This window comes from Rana temporaria, chromosome 4 (assembly GCF_905171775.1).
Source record: "Rana temporaria chromosome 4, aRanTem1.1, whole genome shotgun sequence".
NCBI lineage: Eukaryota > Metazoa > Chordata > Amphibia > Anura > Ranidae > Rana > Rana temporaria.
Genome location: NC_053492.1, coordinates 273,705,197 through 273,729,632, shown reverse-complemented (window position 1 = coordinate 273,729,632; position 24,436 = coordinate 273,705,197). Strand labels below are relative to the sequence as shown.

Below are 24,436 nucleotides of genomic sequence, written 5' to 3'. Positions count from 1 at the left end.
ACAAGAGCATGACGACGACTCATCCAGGAGGTCATAAAGGAACCCAGAACAACATCTAAATAACTGCAGGCCTCACTTGCCTCAGGTGAGACCAGTGTTCATTTTTCAACAATAGGAAAGAGATTGGGCAAAAATGGCAACCATGGAAGAGTTCCAAGGCCAAAGCTGACCAAAAAGAACACAAACGCTCATCTCACATTTACCAAAAAACATCTTGATTATCCCCAAGACTTTTAGGCAAATATTCTGTGGACTGATGAGACAAACATTTTACTTTTTGGATGGTGTGCATCCCAAACTAATAAAGCATTTTATAACAAGAACTTCATACCAACAGTCAGACATGGTGGTGTAGCGTGGTAGTCTGGGGCTGCTTTGCAGGTTTAGGACCTGGACGACTTACCATAATTGGAACCATGAATTCTGAGCTCTACCAGAAAATCCTAAAGGAGAATGTCTGGGCATCAACCTCAAGCTCAAGTGCACTTTGGTGATGGAGCAGGACAATGATCCATAACACAACAGCAAGTCCACCTCCAAATGGTTCAAACAAAGGAAAATTTAGATTTTGGAGTGGCTTGGTCAAAGCCAGAGCTTAAATCCAATTGAGATGCTGTATCATTACCTTACACAGACCGTTCATGCTGGAAAAGCCTCCAATGTGGCTGAATTAAAACAATTCTGCAAAGAAGAGTGGGCCAAAATTACTCCACAGCAATGTGAAAGACTTATTGCCAGTTATTGCAAATACTTGATTGCAGTTGTTGCCGCCAAGAGTGGCACAACAAGTTATTAGGTTTATGGGGCAATTACTTTTTCACATAAAGCCAGGCAGGTTTGGACAGCTTTTTTGCCTTAATAAATGAAACCATCATTTAAAAGCTGCATTTTGTATTCAAAATTCTTGAGGAAAATCTGCTGCCTTCTGCCAGAATGTTGTCAATGGGAAGAAGGTTTACCAACATGACAATGACCCAAAACACACAGCAAAAATGACCACAAAGTGATTGAAGGAGAAACACGTGAATGTCCTTGCATGGCCTAGACAGAGCCCAGACTTAAACCCCATTGAAAATCTGTGGAATGATGTAAAGACTGGACTGGTTGCACTAATAAATACAGCTGGATAAAACAAACATTGTGTCTGTCTTCATTTCAGACTGCAAAGCAACAAAATGTGATTATTTTAAAGGGGGTGTTTTTTTTCTATACCTACTGCATATTGAATAATCTTTTAATATATGACAATAATCAATAACTGCTCACTATGCAACCCTCTTGGCTGGAGTCTGTTTATTTGTCTGTATATCCCATACCACGGATACTTGTAATTCTCAGCTTGTAATTGTCTGTTCTATAAATGTGCCACACAGCATTTGGGGTACCCCCTGGGAGCAGCAGGCATAAGACCTCTTTCACACTGGGGCCACAGGCACGTTAACACCGCTAGTTTTAGCTGCTACATAATAGGTACAACCTTGTTGTGATAATAAGGGAATTGGTTAGAGTCTGACAATTCAGTATATAATAAAAATGGATATAAACAATAAAATGGGCCTTATGTGTATTATTTATGCTAGGAGCACAGAACTATGCAAGCATAAAATTAGAACTTTGTAGGTAAAGCAGTTACTGTATTTGAAGCTTGGTAATGTTGCCTGACAAGTGAGCTATAATGACAGACTAGAATAAGTTTGTATCAAACCCTTTTCCAGAGACTCTAGAAGAAAAAAAGGTGTCCCAATAATGCTCACAAGAAGAGAAAAAGAGGGGACAATGAGGTAGCACTCCAACGAGGAGCAGATTTAACTTTTTAGAAAGCCGTTTTAAATGTGGACGGTGTACCCACTGTAATAACACAGAGAATTTTAATCTAGACACAGAGAATGTATTTTTTATTTTATATTACAGAAACACTGCGTGTTAATGTAAGGTGGGTCACAGGTCCAGAGTGCTCAAGGACTGTGCTTACCAGCTGGCGGAAGTGTCTGCTGATATTTTCCCTGTTGGTGGCTCCATCAAGGATTCCATAATTGTTCCAGTTTCAAAAAACAAAAATCCTTGCAGTTTTAATTATTATAGTGGCACTTACTTTTGAAAAGCTAATCTTGCAGTACATTAAAGCCTTGTTCACATGGAGCATTGGTGGTATTGATAAAGCACGTACATCATGTGAAACGCGTCATCCCATTTGTCACCCTCCCCTGCCTGTCAGTTATGTTGTTTTTATGGAGAATGTGACATTTGAATAAAGTCGGAATCGCACAGTGTGGGAGTGCATCCATCCGATTTCCTTTGTTCACATCACACAGAGCATATTATACCATATGCTCCTGCAGGGCCATGTTTACCCGCATATGTGTGCTGCGCATTCCTATGCAGACAGTTCCATTGACGTCTATTGGGACACAGCGGCTGCACAAACTCAGTCTCTGTGTCCCAATATGACATTCGTGTGTGTGAAGAAATAATTCCAGACGGCTGCACTTCCAAAAATCCTTTTATTGAAGCTTCATATGACAAGTGGTTGACAGATGGAGCAGGGGACAAAAAGGTAGACGCGTTTCGCACAAATATCAGCGCTTAGTCATTGCCTATTGGAGCTAGTCACCACAATCACATATATACTGCTCTAATATATTATCATTAGGTTACAGGTGAACTAACCAATTAAAATTAGTACTCAGTATTGGTCCTCATGATGTTCTAACACTTGGTTTTTAAAATAATTTGTTCTCAACATCAACTTCATTGTATATATAAATGTTTTCTATTTTGTGTATGTTGTTGTAACTATACAATGATTTTTGACTGATGTGTCGAGTTTGCTCCGAGTTCAATTGGTGTATCGGATTTTTTCTGGCAGGGGATTTGGACCGAACTCTTTTACATCAGATTTGAGTGTAAGTACTGTGTATTCTAAAAGGGTTTTCTTTGTAACACCAGCTGAGTACTAATTTTAATTGGTTAGTTCACCTGTAACCTAATGATAACACATTAGAGCAGTATATAGGCGATTGTGGTGACTAGCTCCGATAGGTAATGACTAAGCGTCTACCTCTTTGTCCCCTGCTCCATCTGTCAACCACTTGTCATATAAAGCTTTAATAAAAGGATTTTTGGAAGTGCAGCCGTCTGGAATTATTTCTTCACATTACACAGCATGCGAGCTGGGCTAGCACCTGACTAGTGTGTGTGGGGATTAACCAGAGACTCGCTCACCTGGAGCAGCTTTTCTTGTTTCATGACATTCGTGTGCGTGCCGGTCCCCAAATTCACACTGCATTCCGGGACTCATATCTGCACCAAAGCAGATGTCTTTTTGGGACACAGACATCTATGGGACTCTTATTCTAGGATTAGAGAATATTTAGATCTATATCTCCAACCTTTGGTTGTCCAAGGCCAATCATATCTCAAAGATAGTAAGGAACTTATTAATATACTTTACAATACTAGTATTAATTCCAATATGTTTTTTGTTACAGTGGACATAGAGTCCCTATATACAAATATCAAACAAAAAGATGGCCTTTCAGCCGTAAAATGGGCCTTGAAAACACAATCTAAATTAAAATCATCACAAATTAAATTTCTGGTGGAAGAACTAGAACTGGCCATGACTAATAACCATTTCTGGTACCAAGGGACACATTACAATCAAGTAAAGGGAGTCTTAATGGGGGCTTGTTATGCCCCCAGTGTGGCCAACTTGGTCCTTAATAAATGGGAACAGGAACAGAGCCATAAACATGAGTGGGAAGGCCTCAAATTGTATAAAAGGTACATAGATGATATTGTACTGTAATGGGAAGGCTCTGAAACCAACCTAGTGAATTTTGTCAGTATCATGAATTCCAACAAATATGGATTAAAATTCTTGCTTTGGGGGCACTGAACAGGAGGGAGGGGCCAGGAGCACAGAAGAGAGACCCGAGAAGAGGAGGATCCGGGCTGCTCTGTGCAAATCCACTGCGACACAGCAGGTAGGTATAAGATGTTTGCTATTTTTATGGGGAAAAAAACAAGACTTTACAATCACTTTAAAGCCTAAACGCAGTCAAAATAAAAAGTAAAAATCAGCAAAAGGGGCAGGATGTGTTTCTTGTGCTGATGCGTCTATTACATGAAAGCCTCATCTGTCCATGACCCCTGCTGTCATAATCTTCCACTGCGGCATAGATTTAGAGAAATATTAGGCTTTCACAGGCTCTCATCATGAGTGCCTGACTATGCTTAGCCTTTTCACCCAACTTTGCCATTCACAGAAGCCGTACTACAGCCTATATCAATCAGCCTGGGTCACCACATTAGCACAGCAGGGAAGATCACTGTACTAACATCACATAGTTAGTACATTGGCATCTCCTGAGCTGTAGGTTTTGTTTCATTCAGCCCTGCTGGGTTGAACTAAAAAAAAAGACACTAGTATGTGTCAACCCAGTGGGTTGAATGAAAAAATGTAACCAATTCCCCCCATCCACACAATCCTCACTATAGATATGAGATGATTGACCTGGCCAGACTAGGTGATAACTTTATGTCGGTCTTTGGGAGGTATTAGACCTGCAAATCTTTGAAATCCTTGTCTTAAAGCAGTTGTATACCCTGGTTTGTGATTTTTACCTACAGGTAGGCCTATAATAAGGCTTACCGTTAGGTTAAGTTAATATCTCCTAAACGTACACCGTTGAGGAGATAGTCACCCTGCATGCAGCGGCTGACATCAGGGCTCCCGCGCGCATGCTTCATAGCTTCGATGAATGGTCTAGGCTGGGCGGAAAGAAGAGGCATCAGCACAAGGGACAAATCCTACTAACTGTTAGTTACATCTCTTGTACTGATTTTTCTGTTATTTGGCTATACTTAGGTTTTTTTATATAAACAAAGACAAAAGAGCCTCATTTGGATTTTAGGAGGAATTGATGGTATCCAATAGAGCAGCCCTCAAAATTTCCACTCGCCTGCTAGCATTTGGCGAGTGGATTTAAGCTGGGGGCGAGTGATAACAGTTCTGCATGACCAACAGTCCAATCTGTGCCTTAGAGCCACGCTGCGATTGGCGGCCGAAGAGGAAAGGTGCGTGCCCAGGAAAAGTAGAGCAGTACACAGGTGCTCTCCTTACAATTCTCGTTAAGCCATGGGACCTGATAGTATGACCTCTCTGAGCCTGGCTTCCCAACTTGACCAATGTAGCTGGAGAGCAGAGAGCAGGAAGGAACAAGTGAGCTGGAGGACTGCGATTATCACCACTCTGGGTGTCCCAGGTAGGCAGTGCAGCACAGAGCTCACCAAGAGTTGCCCTGACAAGAGAGCGGCAGTATGCTGTGCAGTGTCAGTGTTCGCTGTGTTGTGGTGTCAATGGCTATGCAGGTGTGTGAATCTCGGTGCTGGATTGTACTCCCCCCCGCTGTGCTGCAGCTTCTCTCCTCACTGCCCGACAATGAAAGGGGGAAGTGGGGACATGCAAGTGAGGGGCTCCTGATTTTGAGAGTGGGTAGAATAGGAGAGGAAGAGAGAGAGGAGGATGGATGGGGGTTGCAGAGGAGACAGCAAGAGAATGGGGGAAAAGACCTGGTTCTAGAGAGAAGGCAGAGGAGGAGGAGGGAGTCTTGTACATAAGAAGAGGGAGAGCAATATTTGCAGCAGTAAAAAAGTCCATGTCCCTCTGGTTTGCCCCAGTGCCATGTCCCTCTGGTTTGCCCCAGTGCCATGTCCCTCTGGTTTGCCCCAGTGCCATGTCCCTCTGGTTTGCCCCAGTGCCATGTCCCTCTGGTTTGCCCCAGTGCCATGTTCCTCTGGTTTGCCCCAGTGCCCTGTCCCTCTGGTCTGCCTCAGTGCCCTGTCCCATTTTGTTAAAGTTGTTGTTGTTAATATTTAATTGTGTAACTTGATTCGGCATAAAACATTTAACAGTGTCATTCCAAGAGATAATCTACAAGGGCGTTTTTAGGGGCGGGGCAGTGTATGGGTTAGGTGAGGCAACTGGTGGCGAGTAACACTTGAGGCCTGGCTAGAAGCTCAGGGCTTGAAATTTTGAGCCCTGCAATAGAGTCACTTTTAATTAATGGAGAGCCTGTGGTGAGAGTTTCTTCCTTTAAATACCTTGCCATTCATATTTCGGATGATGCCACTTAGAAGATGAGCAGTGCAGTAGTAATTAAAAAAAGCACAGAAATTACACTTCTTTTTGTGAAACTTGAAAAAGACACAGATGGCAAAGAAATTATTAGCGTGCGTCTTTCTACTGCTGTGCAATAGAGAATGTGCTTATTTATGCCATCACAGTTTGGTATGGCAGTAGTACAGCTGAAGATAAAAAGTCCCTTCAAAGGATTTTTACAGTGGCTCAGAGAATCATTGGTAGTCATCTTCCTCCTTTTAAAAGACATTTATCATACTCGTGACAATAGTGCAATGAGTATAGTAAATGATCCTTCTCATCCCTGTCATTGTCCGTTTACCCTCCTGACATATGGGAGGCGTTATAAGACAACAGAAGCCCTCAAAGTTGGGTTAGGGCCCTTTCACACCAGCGGACCATATGTCAGTTTTTTCATCCATCCGTTTACGGCTGAAAAAGGGACATACATGTATCCTTATGGTATAGCTGGAGTCAGCGGATGAACATCTGTTGACACCCGATCTCATTGGTGTTCGCTATTCTCTGATTCTGCAGACAGAGGAAAATCCTATTTTTCCATCCATCTGCAGAGCGGATCGGGTGAACACGGACAGTGTTCATCTGATCCCCCCATAGGAGAGAGTGAAGATCTGACAGGGCGGTCCCTGCACAGTGTGCGGGGACCACCCTGTCATCTGCTGGCTCGACAGGGATCAACAGAGCGATCCCCGCTGAGCAAGCGGATAAGAAAGGAATGGATCCTCATGGGATCCGTATGCCTGAAAGAGACCTTTAGGTATATATTTTATCCTGGTGAGGTAGCACAGCTGAATCAATCGATGCATAACCAAGAGAAATCAGTTATTATTGAATAATATATACATTTTTTACATAGGTTTAATTCATATTAATATATCAGCTTTTATTATTGTGTAACTGTGTTAAATATTTATTGCACCATTCAGGGAATGCAAATGCAGATTTCATAGAATGTGTTTTTATACATTGACAAACAAGTCTTATTATTTATATTATTATTAATTAGCAGATCTTTTTAAATTTGTCTTTAAATGAGGACGTTCAGAAAAGCCATACACAAGTTATTTTCTTAATGTATACCCTGTAGGATGCTTGGAAAATATCTTTTGTCAGTAGATCGCTCTGTCTGTGCACCCTTTCCAGGGCAGCTCAGATTAGTGTCCTACATTATGCAGTGTAATCTGAATTTTATGGCAAACAGGAGGCTCATATTATGCTATAATCTTTCTTTACTGTCATCCAGCAGCAAGAGAGTTAATGAAAAGAAAAAACGTTACACAGATAGGTATGCAAATGAACATAGGTAGACTGTCCAATCAGGTAACAGGAGTATGTTATAAAGGTGAGGTACAGGTGATATTCTTCCTCTTTCTTGCTGCTCCAGCCAGATAAGTACATTGACATTTTTTCCTCAGGTGCTTCTACATATATTATATATATATATTGTGACAAGGTCGCACGGAATAGCGGTAATGTAATGCAGCAAAGTCGCTGAACTTAAGCAATAAATATGGCTTTATTGCACTCAAAAGAAATAATACAAAAACAAAACGGCCTACTTCAGCTTAGGAAGCTAACTAACAGTACGGTCCCTGACTACTGTGTACTGGAGGGGCTATTCCAGCCTCCAGTATAAAACAAATAAACAAATAATAGTCCAAATAAGTGTTTGTCTGTGACAGACCTTGTTCCTCCAAAGAAGACAGTCTCCAACCTGTCCTGTTCAGCTCAGTATGCCTCAGGCTGAGCTCTCCCTCCTCCAATCTCTATCAGGTGTTGTGTAATTAATAGGGAGAGAGAGGAGGTTTTCCTGTTGGCCAGGCTTAACCCTTTCTAAGACAGGGAAAGCTGATCTTTACAACCTCTCACTGACATACATGGAATCATGTACCCTGTCACAATATATAACTCATTACATATATATATATTTATATTCATTTTCTGCAGAGTTTTCCCTGCAACCCTGCGCTTGTCACAGTTTGCAGGGCCGTACTTTTTATCCTTAATGGCAGTCCCAGCATTGCCCACCCCCCTTCTATTCATTATCTTCCCAGGTGGTCTCCTCACCATTCCAATACCCCCGCTTACAGCACACTCACTTGTTCTCTGACGGCCCGCGTCCCCTCACCGCGGCCGTTCGGCGGTATCCCGGCAGTCCGGGATATCGTTTCCTCACAGCTGGTGCTCAGCTGTGGCGCGGTCCCGCGCGCATTTGCGTTCCGACACGCAGTGTGTCTCCTCACTGCGCTGCAGCGCTGCTATACCGCCGTTCCCTGACAGAAAGTCCGTTCTCCTGTGTGGGTGTGTGCCTGCCACATACCAACCCTGAACCCGGTTTAGGTTCAGGGGTGTATGTTTGGCACACACAAACAAATAGTAACACATTTACACAAACAAATTTAAATAAACATATGTTTGTTCATATGGATATATGCATGTAGATATATGTATATATACACTTTTATTTATATATATATATATATATATATATAGATATAGATGTATGTATATATAGATATACATATATACTTACACACTTTGAACTGCAGTCAGAATATTAGTAATAAATATATATATATATATGTGTGTTTGGGTATACGCTCATAATATATGTGCCCTCTTGCTGACATATATATTGTCTGCTGATACAAAAAATATATATAGTTCTGCTGCATATATATTAAATAGTTGTTCTATTATTTTTTCTCTTTCAGAATAATTTGTCTTCAGTCAATCACATTTACTCACACCTCACTATGTCTAATAAAGATTCCACTACTGTTACCCCCTCAGATATCCCTGAGGAAAACCAGAAAATCCAATCCATAATAGATAAATCCATCCAATCTGCTATGCAGACGGCCATGCATGATTCCATTGCACAATCGGTAGTCATGGCCCTGTCTCAAAGTAAACCTCAGGTTACCCCTGAATCTTTACCTATTACCCCATCTGACATTTATTGGTCAGCGGAGGACTCTACATCCCACATGATTCAGGGATTGAAAAAAGCGGGTAAAGTGTCTCAAAAACGACATCATATATCTCATTCGGGTCCCTCCGATGGTCCTGATGGAGAACCAGGGTGAATCTTCTAAGCCTCCTAGTAAAGGAAAGGCTACTGTCAGTGACAAGAGGTCACACGTTATACCCTCTGCCCGGGAGGAGTTGATCTTACAACGGGTAAAAATGGCCTCAAAGAGGCAAAAACCAGACTCTTACCGTACCTCTTCCAGCAATTCTTCTTCTGATGAGGAATCTTTATCAGAAGAAGGAAGAGACTCCGAATATGAGAATGTCTCTGATGCCGAAGAAGGAATACCCTTGAAAAGGAGGAATCCGAGGATGCTATTATAGACGGCTCTGGTGATCCGTATTTCGACCCAGGTCAAATTAAACATCCCCGTTCAGGGGAATGGGTTACCCATTCCCTAGTTACGAAATGTTTAAGCCTCTGGATCCAGAAACCATTAGATAAGAACGAGGCTAGTAAGTTAAGAGCAGAGTGCCTGAGACCGTCCCTCCCAAAGAAATTAGCCAATACACCCTAATTAGACCCCGCATTAGTTAAATTCCTTCTAAAATCAGGAAAACACCCAAAAAAGGGGGTGGACAGATCATATCGTTTCTGTCAAGATAAATTATTAGACATATTAGGCCCCTTAGCTAAGATTCTAGATTTAATAGAAGAGGCAGTTTCATCTAACACCCCAATAGATTTAAATGTCCTGAAAGGTTGGGCTCAGCGAGCCATTGTACTATTTGGCAACGCCAATGCGGCCATCTCTAGCGAAAGGAGAAGATCGATTCTGATAAAGCTGGATCCACAGCTTATGCATCTTGCTTCATCTCAACCATCTTCCATCACCAAGGGTCTACTTTTTGGTGACTCTTTTATTAAAGAGATCAACAAATACGTAGCTCTCTTTACTTCTTTAGACAAGGCCCAATCATCACTCAAAAAGGTTTTCCAACCAAAGTTTTTCCCAAAAACGCAAGGGCCGATTTCCCAACAGATCTTCTACCGAAGGTCATTTCCCCAGAGGCCCTCTGAACACCGTGTTAGGTTACCAGATAGATTTCACCTCTTTACCGACTCAAAGTCAGGATCCTATTCCAATAAGGTTCTCAGAAGAGGACAAAAAGCTCATCTCACTGGAGATAAAAGAGCTTTACTCCAAAGGGGCCATAGTTCAAGTTCCCTTGCAAACTCCAGGTTCCTGGTCAAAAATAAGGATGGAGGTTTCAGACCAGTAATAAATCTGAAATATCTAAACAATTTCGTCCATTACCGCCATTTCAAGACCATAAAAGACCTTTTATTACAAGGAGACTGGTTGGCAAAAATAGATCTGAATGATGCCTATCTTTCAGTGCACATGCACGAGAATTCCCAACCATTTCTTCAATTCCTGTGGCAAAACAAGAAATGGCAATTCACCAGTCTACCATTCGGTCTGTCATCTGCCTCCTGGTGCTTTACGAAACTACTGAAACCAGTAGTAGCAGCTCTAAGGAGCAGGGGTGTTCGTCTAATAATATATTTAGACGACATTTTGATCATGGCACAATCACTTCAGACTATTCATTTATGCATTCAATGGACGATATCCCTTCTGAACATGCTGGGATTCATAATCAATTACAAGAAATCCATCCTAACCCCTTCAAAGGAGGTAGAATTTCTGGGTTTTCTTGTCAATACCCAACTATCACTTCTGAGTCTTCCAAACAGGAAATTGAAGACGATCAGAAGAGAGATTCGCTCAGTCCTGAACAAAAGTCAAATATCTCTTCGGACAATTGCGAGGATTGTCGGTCTATTATCAGCTTCCATTCAAGCGATATTTCCGGCACCTCCACACTACAGAGCACTACAGAGACTAAAAGCCCAACATCTAAGAGACGGCTTGGCATATTCCGACGAGATAACACTAACTCCGGACACCAAAGAAGAATTACTTTGGTGGCTGACTCACATCAAGATGTGGAATGGGAAGACTATTTTCCATCCACATCTGGATTTAATAATAGAATCAGACGCAAGCAACTCAGGTTGGGGTGCTCGCTGCGGCCCTCTTACAACAGGAGGGAAATGGTCTCCAGACGAAGCTCTGTTACATATCAATTGTCTCGAACTCTTAGCGGGATCATTTGCTCTCAAGAGTTTTGCGAGAGACAGATCCGATTGTTGTATTCTACTGCGCATGGACAACATATCCGCAGTACAATACATCAATCGCTTAGGAGGTACAAAATCCAAACCTTTGGCGAACATTGCAATGGATTTTTGGCATTTTTGCCTGGACAAGAACATTATATTGAAGGCGGAATACATCCCAGGCCTATCCAATTCCATTGCAGACTGGAATTCCCTGTTATCTAACAGATTCCAGCGATTGGATGTTGAACCAGACAACTTTTCAACATCTAAAACTCCCTGTGGGGTCCTTTCCAGATAGATCTGTTTGCATCACACCTGAACAGACAGATTCCAACATATTTCAGTTGGCGTCCAGACCCAGAAGCATTGGGGACAGATGCCCTTCTACAAATTTGACCGAAAGGAACATCTTACGCTTTCCCCCCCCTTTGCTCTAATGTCAAGGGCTCTCCTTCTGACACGTTACCTAGAATCGAACATAGTTCTGATAACCCCTTACTGGCCATCCCAAACATGGTTCCCTCAGGCTCTGGAGATGAGCATAGACTACCCACGATTACTCCCAGTATTCCCTTCTATTCTACTAGACCTATTTCAGAATCCTCATCCTCTTAAATTTTCTTAACTCCTGGGGTGATAATGAGAATCTGTCTTTAAAACTTCTATCTTTCAAACTAACAGTACTACTTTGTCTCATCTCCCTTAAAAGAGTAGCGGATGTAAAAGCCCTAGATATATCCCGTAGACAATTCTCTCCGCAGGGTGTTCAATTTTCCATTTTCAGACGCACATAGACCAACTTACATTCGGTCTTCTATCCGGCCTTTCCCTTCAATCCAAACCTTTGTGTAGTCCAATGTCTAAAAACCTATGAAACCAAATCTCAACCTTTTAGAGACCCTGACTCATCTCAATTACTAATTTCCTACTGCAAACCCTTCCATCCAGTTTCCTCACCCACCTTGGCTAGATGGGTGAGACAAACCATGGATTTGGCAGGCATTGACATTTCCATATTTGGCGCCCACTCCACCAGAGGTGCAATGGCCACTAAGGTATTTCAATCAGGTGGTTCTCTATCAGATTTAATGCGAACCGCAAACTGGTCTTCAGAATCCACTTTTAAGAATTTCTATTTTAGACCTGAATCTCATGTGTCTATGAATGTATTATAACTATAGGTTGTACGTTTATTTAATGCTCTAGAGTATACAGCTTTGAACAAGCATAATATGAGCCTCCTGTTTGCCATAAAATTGGAGATTTTCCTACCCTCGGGGACGGAAAATATAGATTTTATTAAAAACAGGAGGCGAGTATTATCCCACCCTAATACCCTACCCTTCAAGATTTATTTTGCTCTTACATAATGCATTCTTTTTCAGCTTAATGCGCCTATTCTACTGTGGACTTCATGACATATTGAAGAATGAGTTCCAGTTCAAGTTGTTCCAATTAGTTTCCAGTTCAAGTTATTTCCAGTCTAGTTTTATCATCAAGAAAGAGGAAGAATATCACCTGTACCTCACCTTTATAACATACTCCTGTTACCTGATTGGACAGTCTACCTATGTTCATTTGCATACCTATCTGTGTAACGTTTTTTCTTTTCATTAACTCTCTTGCTGCTGGATGACAGTAAAGAAAGATTATAGCATAATACTCGCCTCCTGTTTTTAATAAAATCTATATTTTCCGTCCCCGAGGGTAGGAAAATCTCCAATTACATACACATGTACAGTAACACATAGCTTTTGGTTTACAGTCTTCTACTGTTAACATTTAGGTAACTGTGTGTATTGGCATAGATAGGGATGATGTCTGCAAAATGTAGGTAATATTTTAGGTATGTACTGTCTTCACCTGACTCCTCCCACCAGCCAGTGCACAGCAGGATAAAAAAGAAGCATGGATGGTCACTATAAAGCTAGGTATACACAGATTGAAATGTGGATGGTTCAGCAGGGGCCAGCTGACTTCTGATCTGTGGACAGCCCTCCAGGTTCGACAGAAGCCAAACATTAGATCAGCTTCTGTAGAATGGTCCTGCTGGAAAACCTGCTTTGATCAGCGGTCTGCAGCCAATTGGCTGCAGCACTGATCGGTGATTTCTGACAGCAGAGTCCCACTGTCAGAATACAATAGCACAGAAGGGGAGATTCCTGCATCAACCTTGCTAGTATGGATGAAGGCATCTGCTGGTTGAAAAAAACAAAACTGTGTGTACCCAGCTTAAAGTGGTAGTAAACCGCAATAAAAAAACAAAAGAAAAACCCCAAGACAATGACATAATGTGCTAGTATGCATCACATACCAGCACATTATAAAGTACTTACCCTAGAATGGGGTCCAGTAGCGGTCACCACTGAGAGGGATGACATGTTCCCCAACGTTTCTTTTGAGTTCGCTCCGACGCTGTGAGTGGCCAGAGCCGCGATGATGCCCTCTGTTCCGGCAAAAAGCTCTGAAGTTCCAGCACGGGACCTTCAGAGCGCATACGCTGCTGACGTCAGTGGCTGCATGCAGGGCGATTATCGGTGTACGTTTAGGAGATATTCATTTAACCTACAGGTAAGCCTTAATATAGGCCTACCTGTAGGTAAAAATCACAAAGCGGGTTAAACAACTGCTTTAAGACAAGGATTTCAAAGATTCGGCCCATGTATCCTGGGCTTTAGTGCAGCACACCGATTATTTCTCCTCCCTCTGTACTGTTCAGACCTATGAGCAACTAACTGCTAATCGGTGCTGACAAAAAAGTGCATATGTGAACATATTTTCAAAACCAAAAAAACATATATATATATATAAAAGTTAGTTGCAGTTATTAGATTTCCTTTGTAAAGAATTCTTCGTATTGACACACGTAGATTGACACACATAGTATAATCGCGCTTACACTTTATGTTTATATAGACACATATACAGTGTGTTAGCACTTGCTTCCAAAACCCTGCCTCGGGGTTCCCAAGAGCTAAGTGCCCTTAGGGTATTATAAAATCACTGGTTCTAAAATAAGGTATGTATTTGTAATGAAAACGGGTTTATTTAACAAAATTCATTAGCATGTTGGTTTGGGGGAGGACAAGGGAGAAAGAAAAAAAGCAGGAAAAAAAGCTTTACCTCTCCCTTGTAATAGGGATAAGTCATATCAGTTATAGTAGCATTTTATTACCTTTATTAGAGATAGTTATATAAGGTGTCTAACACAGATACATTAACCACTGCAGTGCAATTTACAATATTTAAAGGATAAGTTCACCTTTCACAACATGTTACGTTACACCCAATGGATCGGCCATCGCCCTCCCCAATCTCTGCTGTGACAGCTAGCGGGGTTCTTCTCCCTCCCTGCTAGCTGTCAAAATGTAAAAAATAACGTGGTCGAGTGGGGCTCTGCCCAACCGGCCGCGTCCCTGATTGACAGGGCTCTGGGCATGGAAAACTATAAGGTCTATAAGACCGCTGTCAGCTTCTAGTTTTCAATGAACTCCCACGGCTCTGTGTGACGCAATGATATCTGCTTACCTGTTCGGGATGTACGGGCAAGCAGATACACTGACAGATCTGCTGGAGACCTGAATGGCACCAGTGATTTGCTGATTGCTGATGCAATGCTTTACAGGCTCCAATAATAATAATAATAATAATAATAAATGCAAATTGTTTGAAAATGCAAAAAAGAATGTGCATTTATAATTTTTTTGCAAAAAGTTAACTTATTCTTTAAATAATAAAATACATGTATTAAAACAAGGGTCTTCTAGATAAATGGTGGGGGTCATCATAACAATATTTGTAAATGATGATTTAACACATTCTGATACAACTGATTGCACAAAAAATTAAAGCTTTGCCACTAAGCTATACATAATGCTTTTTGCATAGCAATCCAGTGTCCAGGGATCCTCAAGTTCGTTGGAACTCAAAACAGACCAGTGATGGCCAGGCTTCAGCTGTGTAGCAATGTTTGGATGTATGTGCCTACCCTGCTCGGTATATGTCATTGTAAGGTAGTCTCCACACATGCCTGCCCACATCAGATGTACAGTAACTGTATTGATAGCGAATATAAAGAGGTCATAAGCAAAGATTTCAAACAAAACTTTGATTTCTCAGTTGCATAATTTCTGTAGGTTTATTATTGCGGTAGAGTATAGTAAATATTGCAATTTGGTCGCTGAAAATGTCTTCAGTTTAAAAGCAGATTTTGAGGAAAACTGGAAATACCACTTGATTTGTAATCCTTCAGCATATCATATCAATATATTTATTTTGTTATAATTTTTTTTTATTCAAATTGTCCTACAGCTCCACTTGCAATTCTCTGTTTGAACAAATATATGTTTAGTGTCATATTTCAGCCTACCAATCATAGTATACAACTAGGGTCCCACTTAGGACTCATCTACTACAGGGATGGGTTCCAGAGACAGGCATGGGACCTTAGTCTTATTGGTCAATCCTATTTATTAAAAAAAGGTATTTTTGTGTACTTACAGTTGTATGCCACTGAAGAAAGATCCAAAAAGTCCAATCATGCCCAATAACTCAATTCGGCTGAGGTTTCTAACAATGTATTCCTGGCATACGCTGGAAATACCATACAGAGTGGCACCTCCAAGAACCAGAACATCACCAATGAGTTTACTATCTCCCGGGTAAAAGTCTACTAAGAAAACAGAAAAAAAAAACTCAAATAGCAAGTCATATCAAGAAATGTAACTAAGTACGATGTTATTCTACAGTATATAACATGATTCCTAAATTCTACTTTACTTTCTGTCTTTTTACTTGTCCTTTCCCAGTGAGATCCCACCTCCAGCATGTACACTTTAGTCATTTCACAAAGTAATCACACCTCCAGCGCACACACATTGATCTTTCCCCAGTGAGATCCCACCTCCAGCATGCACATTGGTCTAACTCCAGTGAAATCCCACGCCCAGCACACACATAGGTCTTTCCTCAGTGAAATCCCACCTCCAGCACACACACACATTGGTCATCCCCCCGTGAGATACCATCTTAACCAGTAAACAACACTGTTGTTAAGGAGTGGGCAGCCGCCATATCCTTAACAACCGATGAGTCATCACTGTCATGAATGTGAAAATAAATGCCGGCAGAAAAAATTAAGAAGAAAAACATTGTAGGGTTCCCCCCAAACCCATACCAGATCCTTATCCGAGCAAGCAGCCCAGCATGTCAGGAAAGGGGGGGGAGACAAGTGAGCGCGCCCCTCCAACTATATCAGGCCATAAATGCCCTCAACATGGGAGGGTGATTTGGGGCCCAAATCCCAGCCCCCCCCATTCACCAAAAAAAAGTGAAGTGTAAAAAAAAGACAGTAGCCAGTCTTTGAAAAGTCCTTTACTAAAAAATAAAAATGTCCCCCGGTGTAGATCCATCGTCAATCACGATGTCTATCGTCATTGCTGACCCGAAAAACAAAAACGCTCTGCTCCCTAAAGAGGCTCCCGCCATCTGCCAGTTCTTAAATAAGTAAGAGGCAATGCCACCGGGTGACACCACCCCCTTGTCATGTCATAGACCGGGGGCATGCTGGGTTATTTAGAAACTGTCAGACGACAGGAGCCTTCCTCAGATTGTTTTTTTTGTTTCGTTTTTTCCCCATATAATCTTGTAAATGGAGTAGGATAGTATGGCTCCTTCCGTCTGCCACACTATTCTACTCCATTTACAAGATTATATGGGGACCTTAGTCATAGGATAAACCCCTATGTAATTAGCTGGTGATTCCTGGACGTTTTTATATACAAAGACTGAGCATGTGTCTATCATTTGACACGTTACGCTTTTGGATGATAAATATTCCCTACTCTTTGTGAAGTCCCTGCGATTTGAGATATGTTTGCAGTCAAATCTATTGGCCAATTGCACTCTTTCTGAGTGCTTATTGTGTCATATGTGAATTACCATTGATCGATGACACTCTGGCCGGTTGTCCATGCATGGCTCTGACAGACCATTTGCTCTCTTCACTTGTTGAGTTACTTCTGCTGTTTAGTGGAATGTTTACACTTGAGACTTAAGCTATAGCTTTTAAAGTTTCAAGCCATTTTAGTCCCTGAAGAAGATCTACACTGTAGGGTTGATTTACTAAAGGGAAATACACTCTGCATTACAAGTGCACTGCAATATCACTTGGAAGTGCACTTGCAAGTGCAGTCGCTGTAGATCCAAGGGTAGCTCTGAAATTAGGAGAAGCTCTGCTGATTTTATCATCCAATCATGTGCAAGCAAAAATGTTTTTAATTTTCCTTGCATGTCCCCCTCAGATCTACAGCGACTGCACTTCCAAGTGCACTTGTAGTGCAAAGTGTATTTGCCTTTAGTAAATAAACCCCTGTGTGTTTATAAAACACGTTGGACACTGTCGGTTGACAGTTTTCCGGCTTCCCTTTCAGTTGGTTTTACATCTGTTCCCAACATATGTGTTTGTTTTTACAATTTCGATTTTTTGTTATTTATGTAATTTGTCCTATATATACCAATAAATTTGTAATTTTTTTACGATTACTGTTTGTGGTCTGTTTCAAATCCCAACTTGAGGAACCCTTTTTTCACTTGTTCCAATCAATGTGCCACCCGCCTCAAAGCGCCCCCCCATGTTGAGGGCATAAGGCCTCCTATGGTTCAGGAGGGGGGGGCACTCGTTCGGCCTTCCCTTTTACTGACCTGCCGGGCTGCCTGCTCAGATGCAGGTCTAGTATGGATTTTGGGGGGGGGGGAACCCACGCCGTTTTTTTCAAAATTTTGGCATGGAGGTTCCCTTCAAAATCCATACCAGACCGGAAGGGCCTGTTGTGGATTGGGGGGGACCCCACATTTTTTTTTCTTTTTCATTGCCAGCGTTTTTTTTTTCTTTTTTTTACATTCAGCTCTCAGCGAATGACTCATCGGTTGTTGAGGATGCCGTGGCCGCCCGCTCCTTAACAACCATGACAGTTACAGGCTAAGGACACGCAGCCATACGCTCCTTAGCAACCAGCTATTTGCAGCCTGTGTGAAGGACACCAGCTGTTGCTGGCAGTAAATTACTGCAGGCTTTCACTACTAAAATACTCCATGACTTCATAAAATAACTAATGCAGTATTTTAGTAAATGCCAAAAAAGACCACTGTGCCATATCTTACCACATACTCGGATGCGGTAAGATACCGCTTTGTGAATGAAGCCCAATATTCCAATTTTCCATCTGACATAAATAAACAGCAATAGAGTCCCCATTAACGTAAGGCCAAGTGCCACATTCTGCAGACTTTTTTCTACATATAAAGTATAATACAATGATGTTGAGAATACAGTTTGGGTGACAGGTATGACTGTGTGCAAACATTATTCTACGATGATTCATCACTATCTGAATGAAAAGTAACAGTGTACAGCCCTTTCTAAAGATATCTGTATCATTAAAAATTGTACATTAGGAAAATAACTTACCCTCCTTTTGTTGTCTTCCCATTAGAACATCAGCTCCTGCCATGCATCCGATTCCCAGGATACATGCTACAGCACCAATGAAATGCAAGACCTTATATCGGACCAGCAAGAAAAACCAGGATAGTAATATGACCACTGGGATAATAAAACAATTTAGTAACTGAAAAGAGAGAAGAGATTCAATTATTATCATGTTCAACAAAACAGACTGTTTAACATTTTGTCACATTTTACAATAAGTTTTAATGTCAGCCAGACTAAAACTTGTCATATTCAACGGGATATTGTGTAGATTGTTGTGAGAATTCTGTGCCAACAATTTGTGATCTTGAACTAAAAGAAATTATGCAGTAGAACGAGTTAAAGGGGTTGTAAAGGTAATTTTTTTCCCCTAAATAGCTTAATTTACCTTAGTGCAGTCCTCCTTCACTTACCTCATCCTTCCATTTTGCTTTTAAATGTCCTTATTTTTTCTAAGAAATCCTCACTTCCTGTTCTTCTGTCTGTAACTACACACAGTAATGCAAGGCTTTCTTCCTGGTGTGGAGAAAGCCTCTTGAGGGGGCGAGCAGGAGTGTCAGGACGCCCACTAACACACAGCTCCTTTCTCTATCTGAAAGTAGAGAGTGTCCTGACTTGCCTGCTCGCCCCCTCCCCCCTCAAGAGGCTTTCTCCACACCAGGGAGAAAGCCTTGCATTACTGTGTGTAGTTACAGACAGAAGGACAGGAAGTGAGGATTTCTCAGAAGAAATAAGGACATTTAAAAGCAAAATGGAAGGATGAGGTAAGTGAAGGAGGACTGCACTATGGTAAAGGAAGCTATTTAGGGAAAAAAATTACCTTTACAACCCCTTTAAAGTAATGTAGACCCAAAACTATTTTTAGAGTTTTGTATATATAGGAAAACACAGAACCCTTGTCAGGTTTTATTGCTTCAAGGGGGCAAATCCAAGAGGAGTTTTCAATACTTATTGATACAGAGTAGTAAAGGGAAAGACAACAATCATTCGCAATCAGGGCTACCTTGGAATGGGCACCCAGGAGCATCACTCCACAAAAAGTGCCAGACCAAATTTATACAGTAGTCCAAAACAACTTTAATGATGCATAAAACAGCTAACGTGTTTCGGCAGCAAAGCACACTACCCCTTCATCAGGACTCGGTAATCTTTACAAATGTTTGAATGGACTCAGGGAAGCAGATATCAATAAAAACTGCTTGAAAATAAAGTTATTATTAAACACTAAATACAGTGTGAAATGCATCAGCTCTGCCGGTATGCTGTGACATGTAGTGCTGTTTTTTTATCTTGGATTTTTACAATAAAGGCAACTTTTGTTCGGAGTGCGGCTGTCCAGAAGAACCCTTTCTTTTGTTTTGCAATCTCATATGCATTGCCTGCACCTGTGGTCCTGGGGGAAGCATTTATTGTGAAGATTTCCACACCTAAGCGTTTTTTTTTTTCTTGAAAATAAATCAGATAGGGCAGGATTATGCCAGTGAAACAGCTTCAACAAACCAAATCTGCTGTCTGTTTCATGCTAAATATTTTTACCCTATTTGTTTTGGTGACCCTTGCCAAGTGATTGGAAATCAAGAATTTTGTTATCAGGTGTGAGAGTAAAGCTTTTAATGGGAACACACTGTATATAATGTGATCTGTGAATGGGAGAGATTTGGATGAATGACATCAACCTCTCCCTCTATTCAGAGATCATGTTTTATGCTGTGTAAACATTGAAATATTTTTTCCCAATGGAAGAGAAGGGACTAGGTGTTGGGTTCATGTCAGACCATAGCCAAAAACTGAAGTTATTAATCGTTGCAATGCTGGAAGTTCAGGGACTGGAAGAGGACCGGCATCCCTGTACAGAAGATTTCTACAGGATCCCGCTGCCTGCACAACGTGAGACATTCTCTTATTACAGGTACGTAATGTCACTAAAATTGCACAGAATGTTTTTTGCTAAACTGCAGCTTTAACATTTTCCTTAATTTGTACAATGGCAGCTGCTCACCAGATCATCATATCTATTGCCTCTAAACCGGGCCAATTGTCCTGTGCATACTTTTGCTATTTACTTTAGCCCCACTATTCTGATTTACCCGTTCATAAGCAAGTATACATTTGCTTGTATCAATTATACTAGATTGAATACATTATTATGCACACAAAATAGCTAAATGCTAAGGCCTCGTACACACGACCGAGTTCCTCTGCAAAAAGCAGCAAGAAACATGCTGGGAGATATTTTTTGCCGAGGAAACCGGTCGTGTGTACACTTTCGTCGAGGAAACTGTCGAAAACTCGACGAGCCAAAAAGAGTGCATGTTCTCTATTTCCTTGACGGGAATGGAGAAAATTGGCCTGTTGAGTTTCTCGACGGCTTCACAAGGAACTCGACGAGCAAAACGATGTGTTTCGCCCGTCAAGTTTCTTGGTCGTGTGTACGAGGCCTAAGATTTTAAAGCAGAACTCCAGGAATGATCTTTTTTGCAAAACTACATTTAAATCAGCTTGGCTCCATATCTGATACCAGGAGGGCTGCTGAGAATGATGAAAATCACTGTAGTATTCCAAACTACTTAGAGTGATAGTTGTGATCTTCCAAGTAATACTCCATTGTAATCCCCTCTGTACACTGAACATAGAAGGTCACTCGCTTGGCACCACCACCATTGAAAGAAGGCCTTGTATTTTTTTCAATGAATACAAGGCATTCTCTGACCGGATGAGATGCAGAGGAGGGGCACATGAAGCTATGACCTCTACATAATCTAATCAGAGAATGCCTTGTATTCATTCATGCAAGACAGTGTGCAATGGGGAAGCTGCTGGAGCAGCACCTGGCAGATTGCGGTTAATACTCTATGTTGTGGCTGGCTACTACAGTGATTTTCAGCATTCCCACCAACCCTTTCGGATATAAGATATGGATATTTACATCAAGCTAAAATTGCATGACCAAAAGTGCATTCTTTTTGTCTACCTTGGGCCTGCTTTCACAAGAATTAAAGGATAAGTTCACCTTAACACTAAGATCTCTACATCTAAAAAAAATCCACGATCTAATACTAACCTATCTAACCTGGTAAAGAAGAAATCAGTATACATACCTTTTCTGAAGCCGCTCTAGTCCAGTCCCACACTGAGCTGTCAGCTGCAGCTTCACTGTGGAGGCTGGGAACGGAGGACACAGCCGATAACGGAAGCCTCATAGTAAGTCTGTGGGTGATGTCACTTCCCATTCATTTCACAGCCGTTTTCGGCTGTGTCCTCTGCAGAGCTTCCGCCACTGGAGACCGAACCGGGTTGGCTTAGAAAAAGTTATGTATAGTGATTTCTTCTTTACAGGGCTAGATACATTAGTGTTAGATCATGGATGTCTGTAGATGTACAGATGTTTGTGTTAAGGTGGACTTATCCTTAAAAAAATTTGTTTAATAAAAAAAAATAAAAAAAAAAATCACAAAATAGATTGTTATTGGAAAACAGTGGTAAAAGTGATTTCAGAACATTTCTTACGTGATTGACCCAACTTTATATTTCCTCCACCATGGCACATAAAAAGTTGGTTGTTATAAAAGATCACTTATAAGTCACTGGGGTTTTTACAACCTTTTTGCAGAACAAGAATGTGGCTCCCCTGAAATATTTACAGTGGAAGAACTGGCATTCAGTCTGTGAGACAATACCAAGCCTTTTATTAATAAATGGTTTCCCTAGTTCACATTTAAGTATATCTGACAATATATGACCCATAAATAGAAATATGGTTGCTGCTTCTACAGACTTTAAGTTTTTAAAGGTGCAGGTTGCTTGTCTGTCATTTTGAAGCTGACCTGGAACAAGCCTGCAGCCAGTGAAACTTAAAATGCTTGTTCCAGGGCAGCAAATCTTTATTATGTCTCCGCATTCATAAGTCTACCTCTCTTTGTCCTTTAGGAAACATAAAAAAAGGACACATTTCATAAGGCTTGTGATAACATAGCAAGTTCACTGTTTTGTATAATCAGTCTTTTATTATTTTGCTGCATATAGATTTTGTTTGTGACCTTTGACTTCATTTTTGTGTAAACCCTAACTACCTATCCTATCTGGTAATTGGTTGGTTTGTGAAATATAACCCTGAGAGCACTTTATTAGATCCTGCCAGAAATCCAGTGAGCTCATAACTTCCTATTCTTTCTGTCTGTGCTGTGATCTTTTGGACTACAAAACACCTCCTTCGTGTTATGGAGAGGCGGAGGTTCCATACTCCTCCCCAAGGTGACAGTATAGCTCAACAGGTAGAAAAAAAAAGACAAAGGGCCAGATTCACGTAGGTGAGCGGCGGCTTAACGTATCGTAGATACGTTACACCGCTGCAAGTTTTCATCGCAAGTGCCTGATTCACAAAGCACTTGCGATGAAAACTACGCTGGCAGCCTCCGGCGCAAGGCAGGCCAATTCTAATGGCCCTGTGCCATTAAAATTAGGCGCGCTCCCGCACCGGACCTACTGCGCATGCTCAGTTTCGCAATTCCCGTCGTGCTTTGCGTGCCGTGACGTCATTTTTTCGAACGGCGACGCGCGTAGCGTACTTCCGTATTCCCGGACGTGTTACGCAAACGACATTAAATTTTAAATTTCAACGCGGGAACGACGGCCATACTTTAGACAGCAATACGATTGCTGACTAAAGTTAGGGCACCCAAAACGACGACTAACTTTGCGACGGGAAACTAGACTAGCGGCGATGTAGCGAACGCGAAAATCTGCCGTGGATCGCCGTAACTCCTAATTTGCATACCCGACGCTGGTTTACGACGCAAACTCCCCCCAGCGGCGGCCGCGGTACTGCATCCTAAGATCCGACAGTGTAAAACTATTACACCTGTCGGATCTTATGGATATCTATGCGTAACTGATTCTATGAATCAGTCGCATAGATAGAAACAGAGATACGACGGCGTATCAGGAGATACGCCGTCGTATCCCTTTTGAGAATCTGGCCCAAAGAGCCTGAAAACAATAATGCAGCCCCTACATCTAAGGACTGGTAAGTTGCAATATATTATATTTTGTTCTTGGGTTTAATACACTTTAATCTGACTGAGCTGGCTGTGACCATAGGTTGGAGTAAAATGCCCTATAGCGATTAATCATACAGTATTTTCACGCCAGCAGAGCTTAGCTGGAAATACGTTTTTAGCCTTAGGTATGTACTTGTAAGTTCTGTCCTAGAGGGTCATATTTTCACAACAATTACCCATTTACTACAAGGGCTGGCTGTAGTTATGAAAAAAAGTAATGTATCACAAGCAGCTGTAATGTTAACTTATGTATACTAACACTAATGCTTTCTATGCTCCAGAGCCCCTAGGATTTCTAAAATCATTATAATTCATGAGCCATGGAATATGAACCCAATATTTTCTTTGTTTATGGTTAACTAATCATTTTATAGCTTTCACAAATATGTAAGAGCTCCATAATGTTTCCGGCACTATGGTACCTAAATATTGTGGTTATTGCTACATCTGGATTTATTTTTCTTCGTGTTTTGTTGCTGATGCGTAGTGGCTGTTTCGGATCCATAATTCTGAATTCACAGATTCCTATTAATGGATCAGCCTTATAAAATGAGACTTGAAAA

At 41.4% G+C, this 24,436-nt stretch overlaps 1 protein-coding gene across 2 annotated transcripts in view; it reads right to left on the bottom strand.

The window, feature by feature from the left end:
* The window catches only part of SLC35F1 (solute carrier family 35 member F1), a 454,222-nt gene that overhangs the window by 45,421 nt on the left and 384,365 nt on the right, over positions 1 to 24,436 (bottom strand). The window contains exons 4-5 of one of the 2 annotated variants that reach the window (XM_040350310.1): positions 18,796 to 18,955; positions 15,828 to 15,996 (exon numbers count right to left, since the gene is read on the bottom strand). In XM_040350310.1, coding sequence (XP_040206244.1) covers positions 15,828 to 15,996; positions 18,796 to 18,955 — 329 coding nt within the window. Of the gene's footprint in view, positions 1 to 15,827; positions 16,000 to 18,795; positions 18,956 to 24,436 lie in introns of both variants that reach the window. The other variant, XM_040350309.1, reaches the window with a different exon arrangement.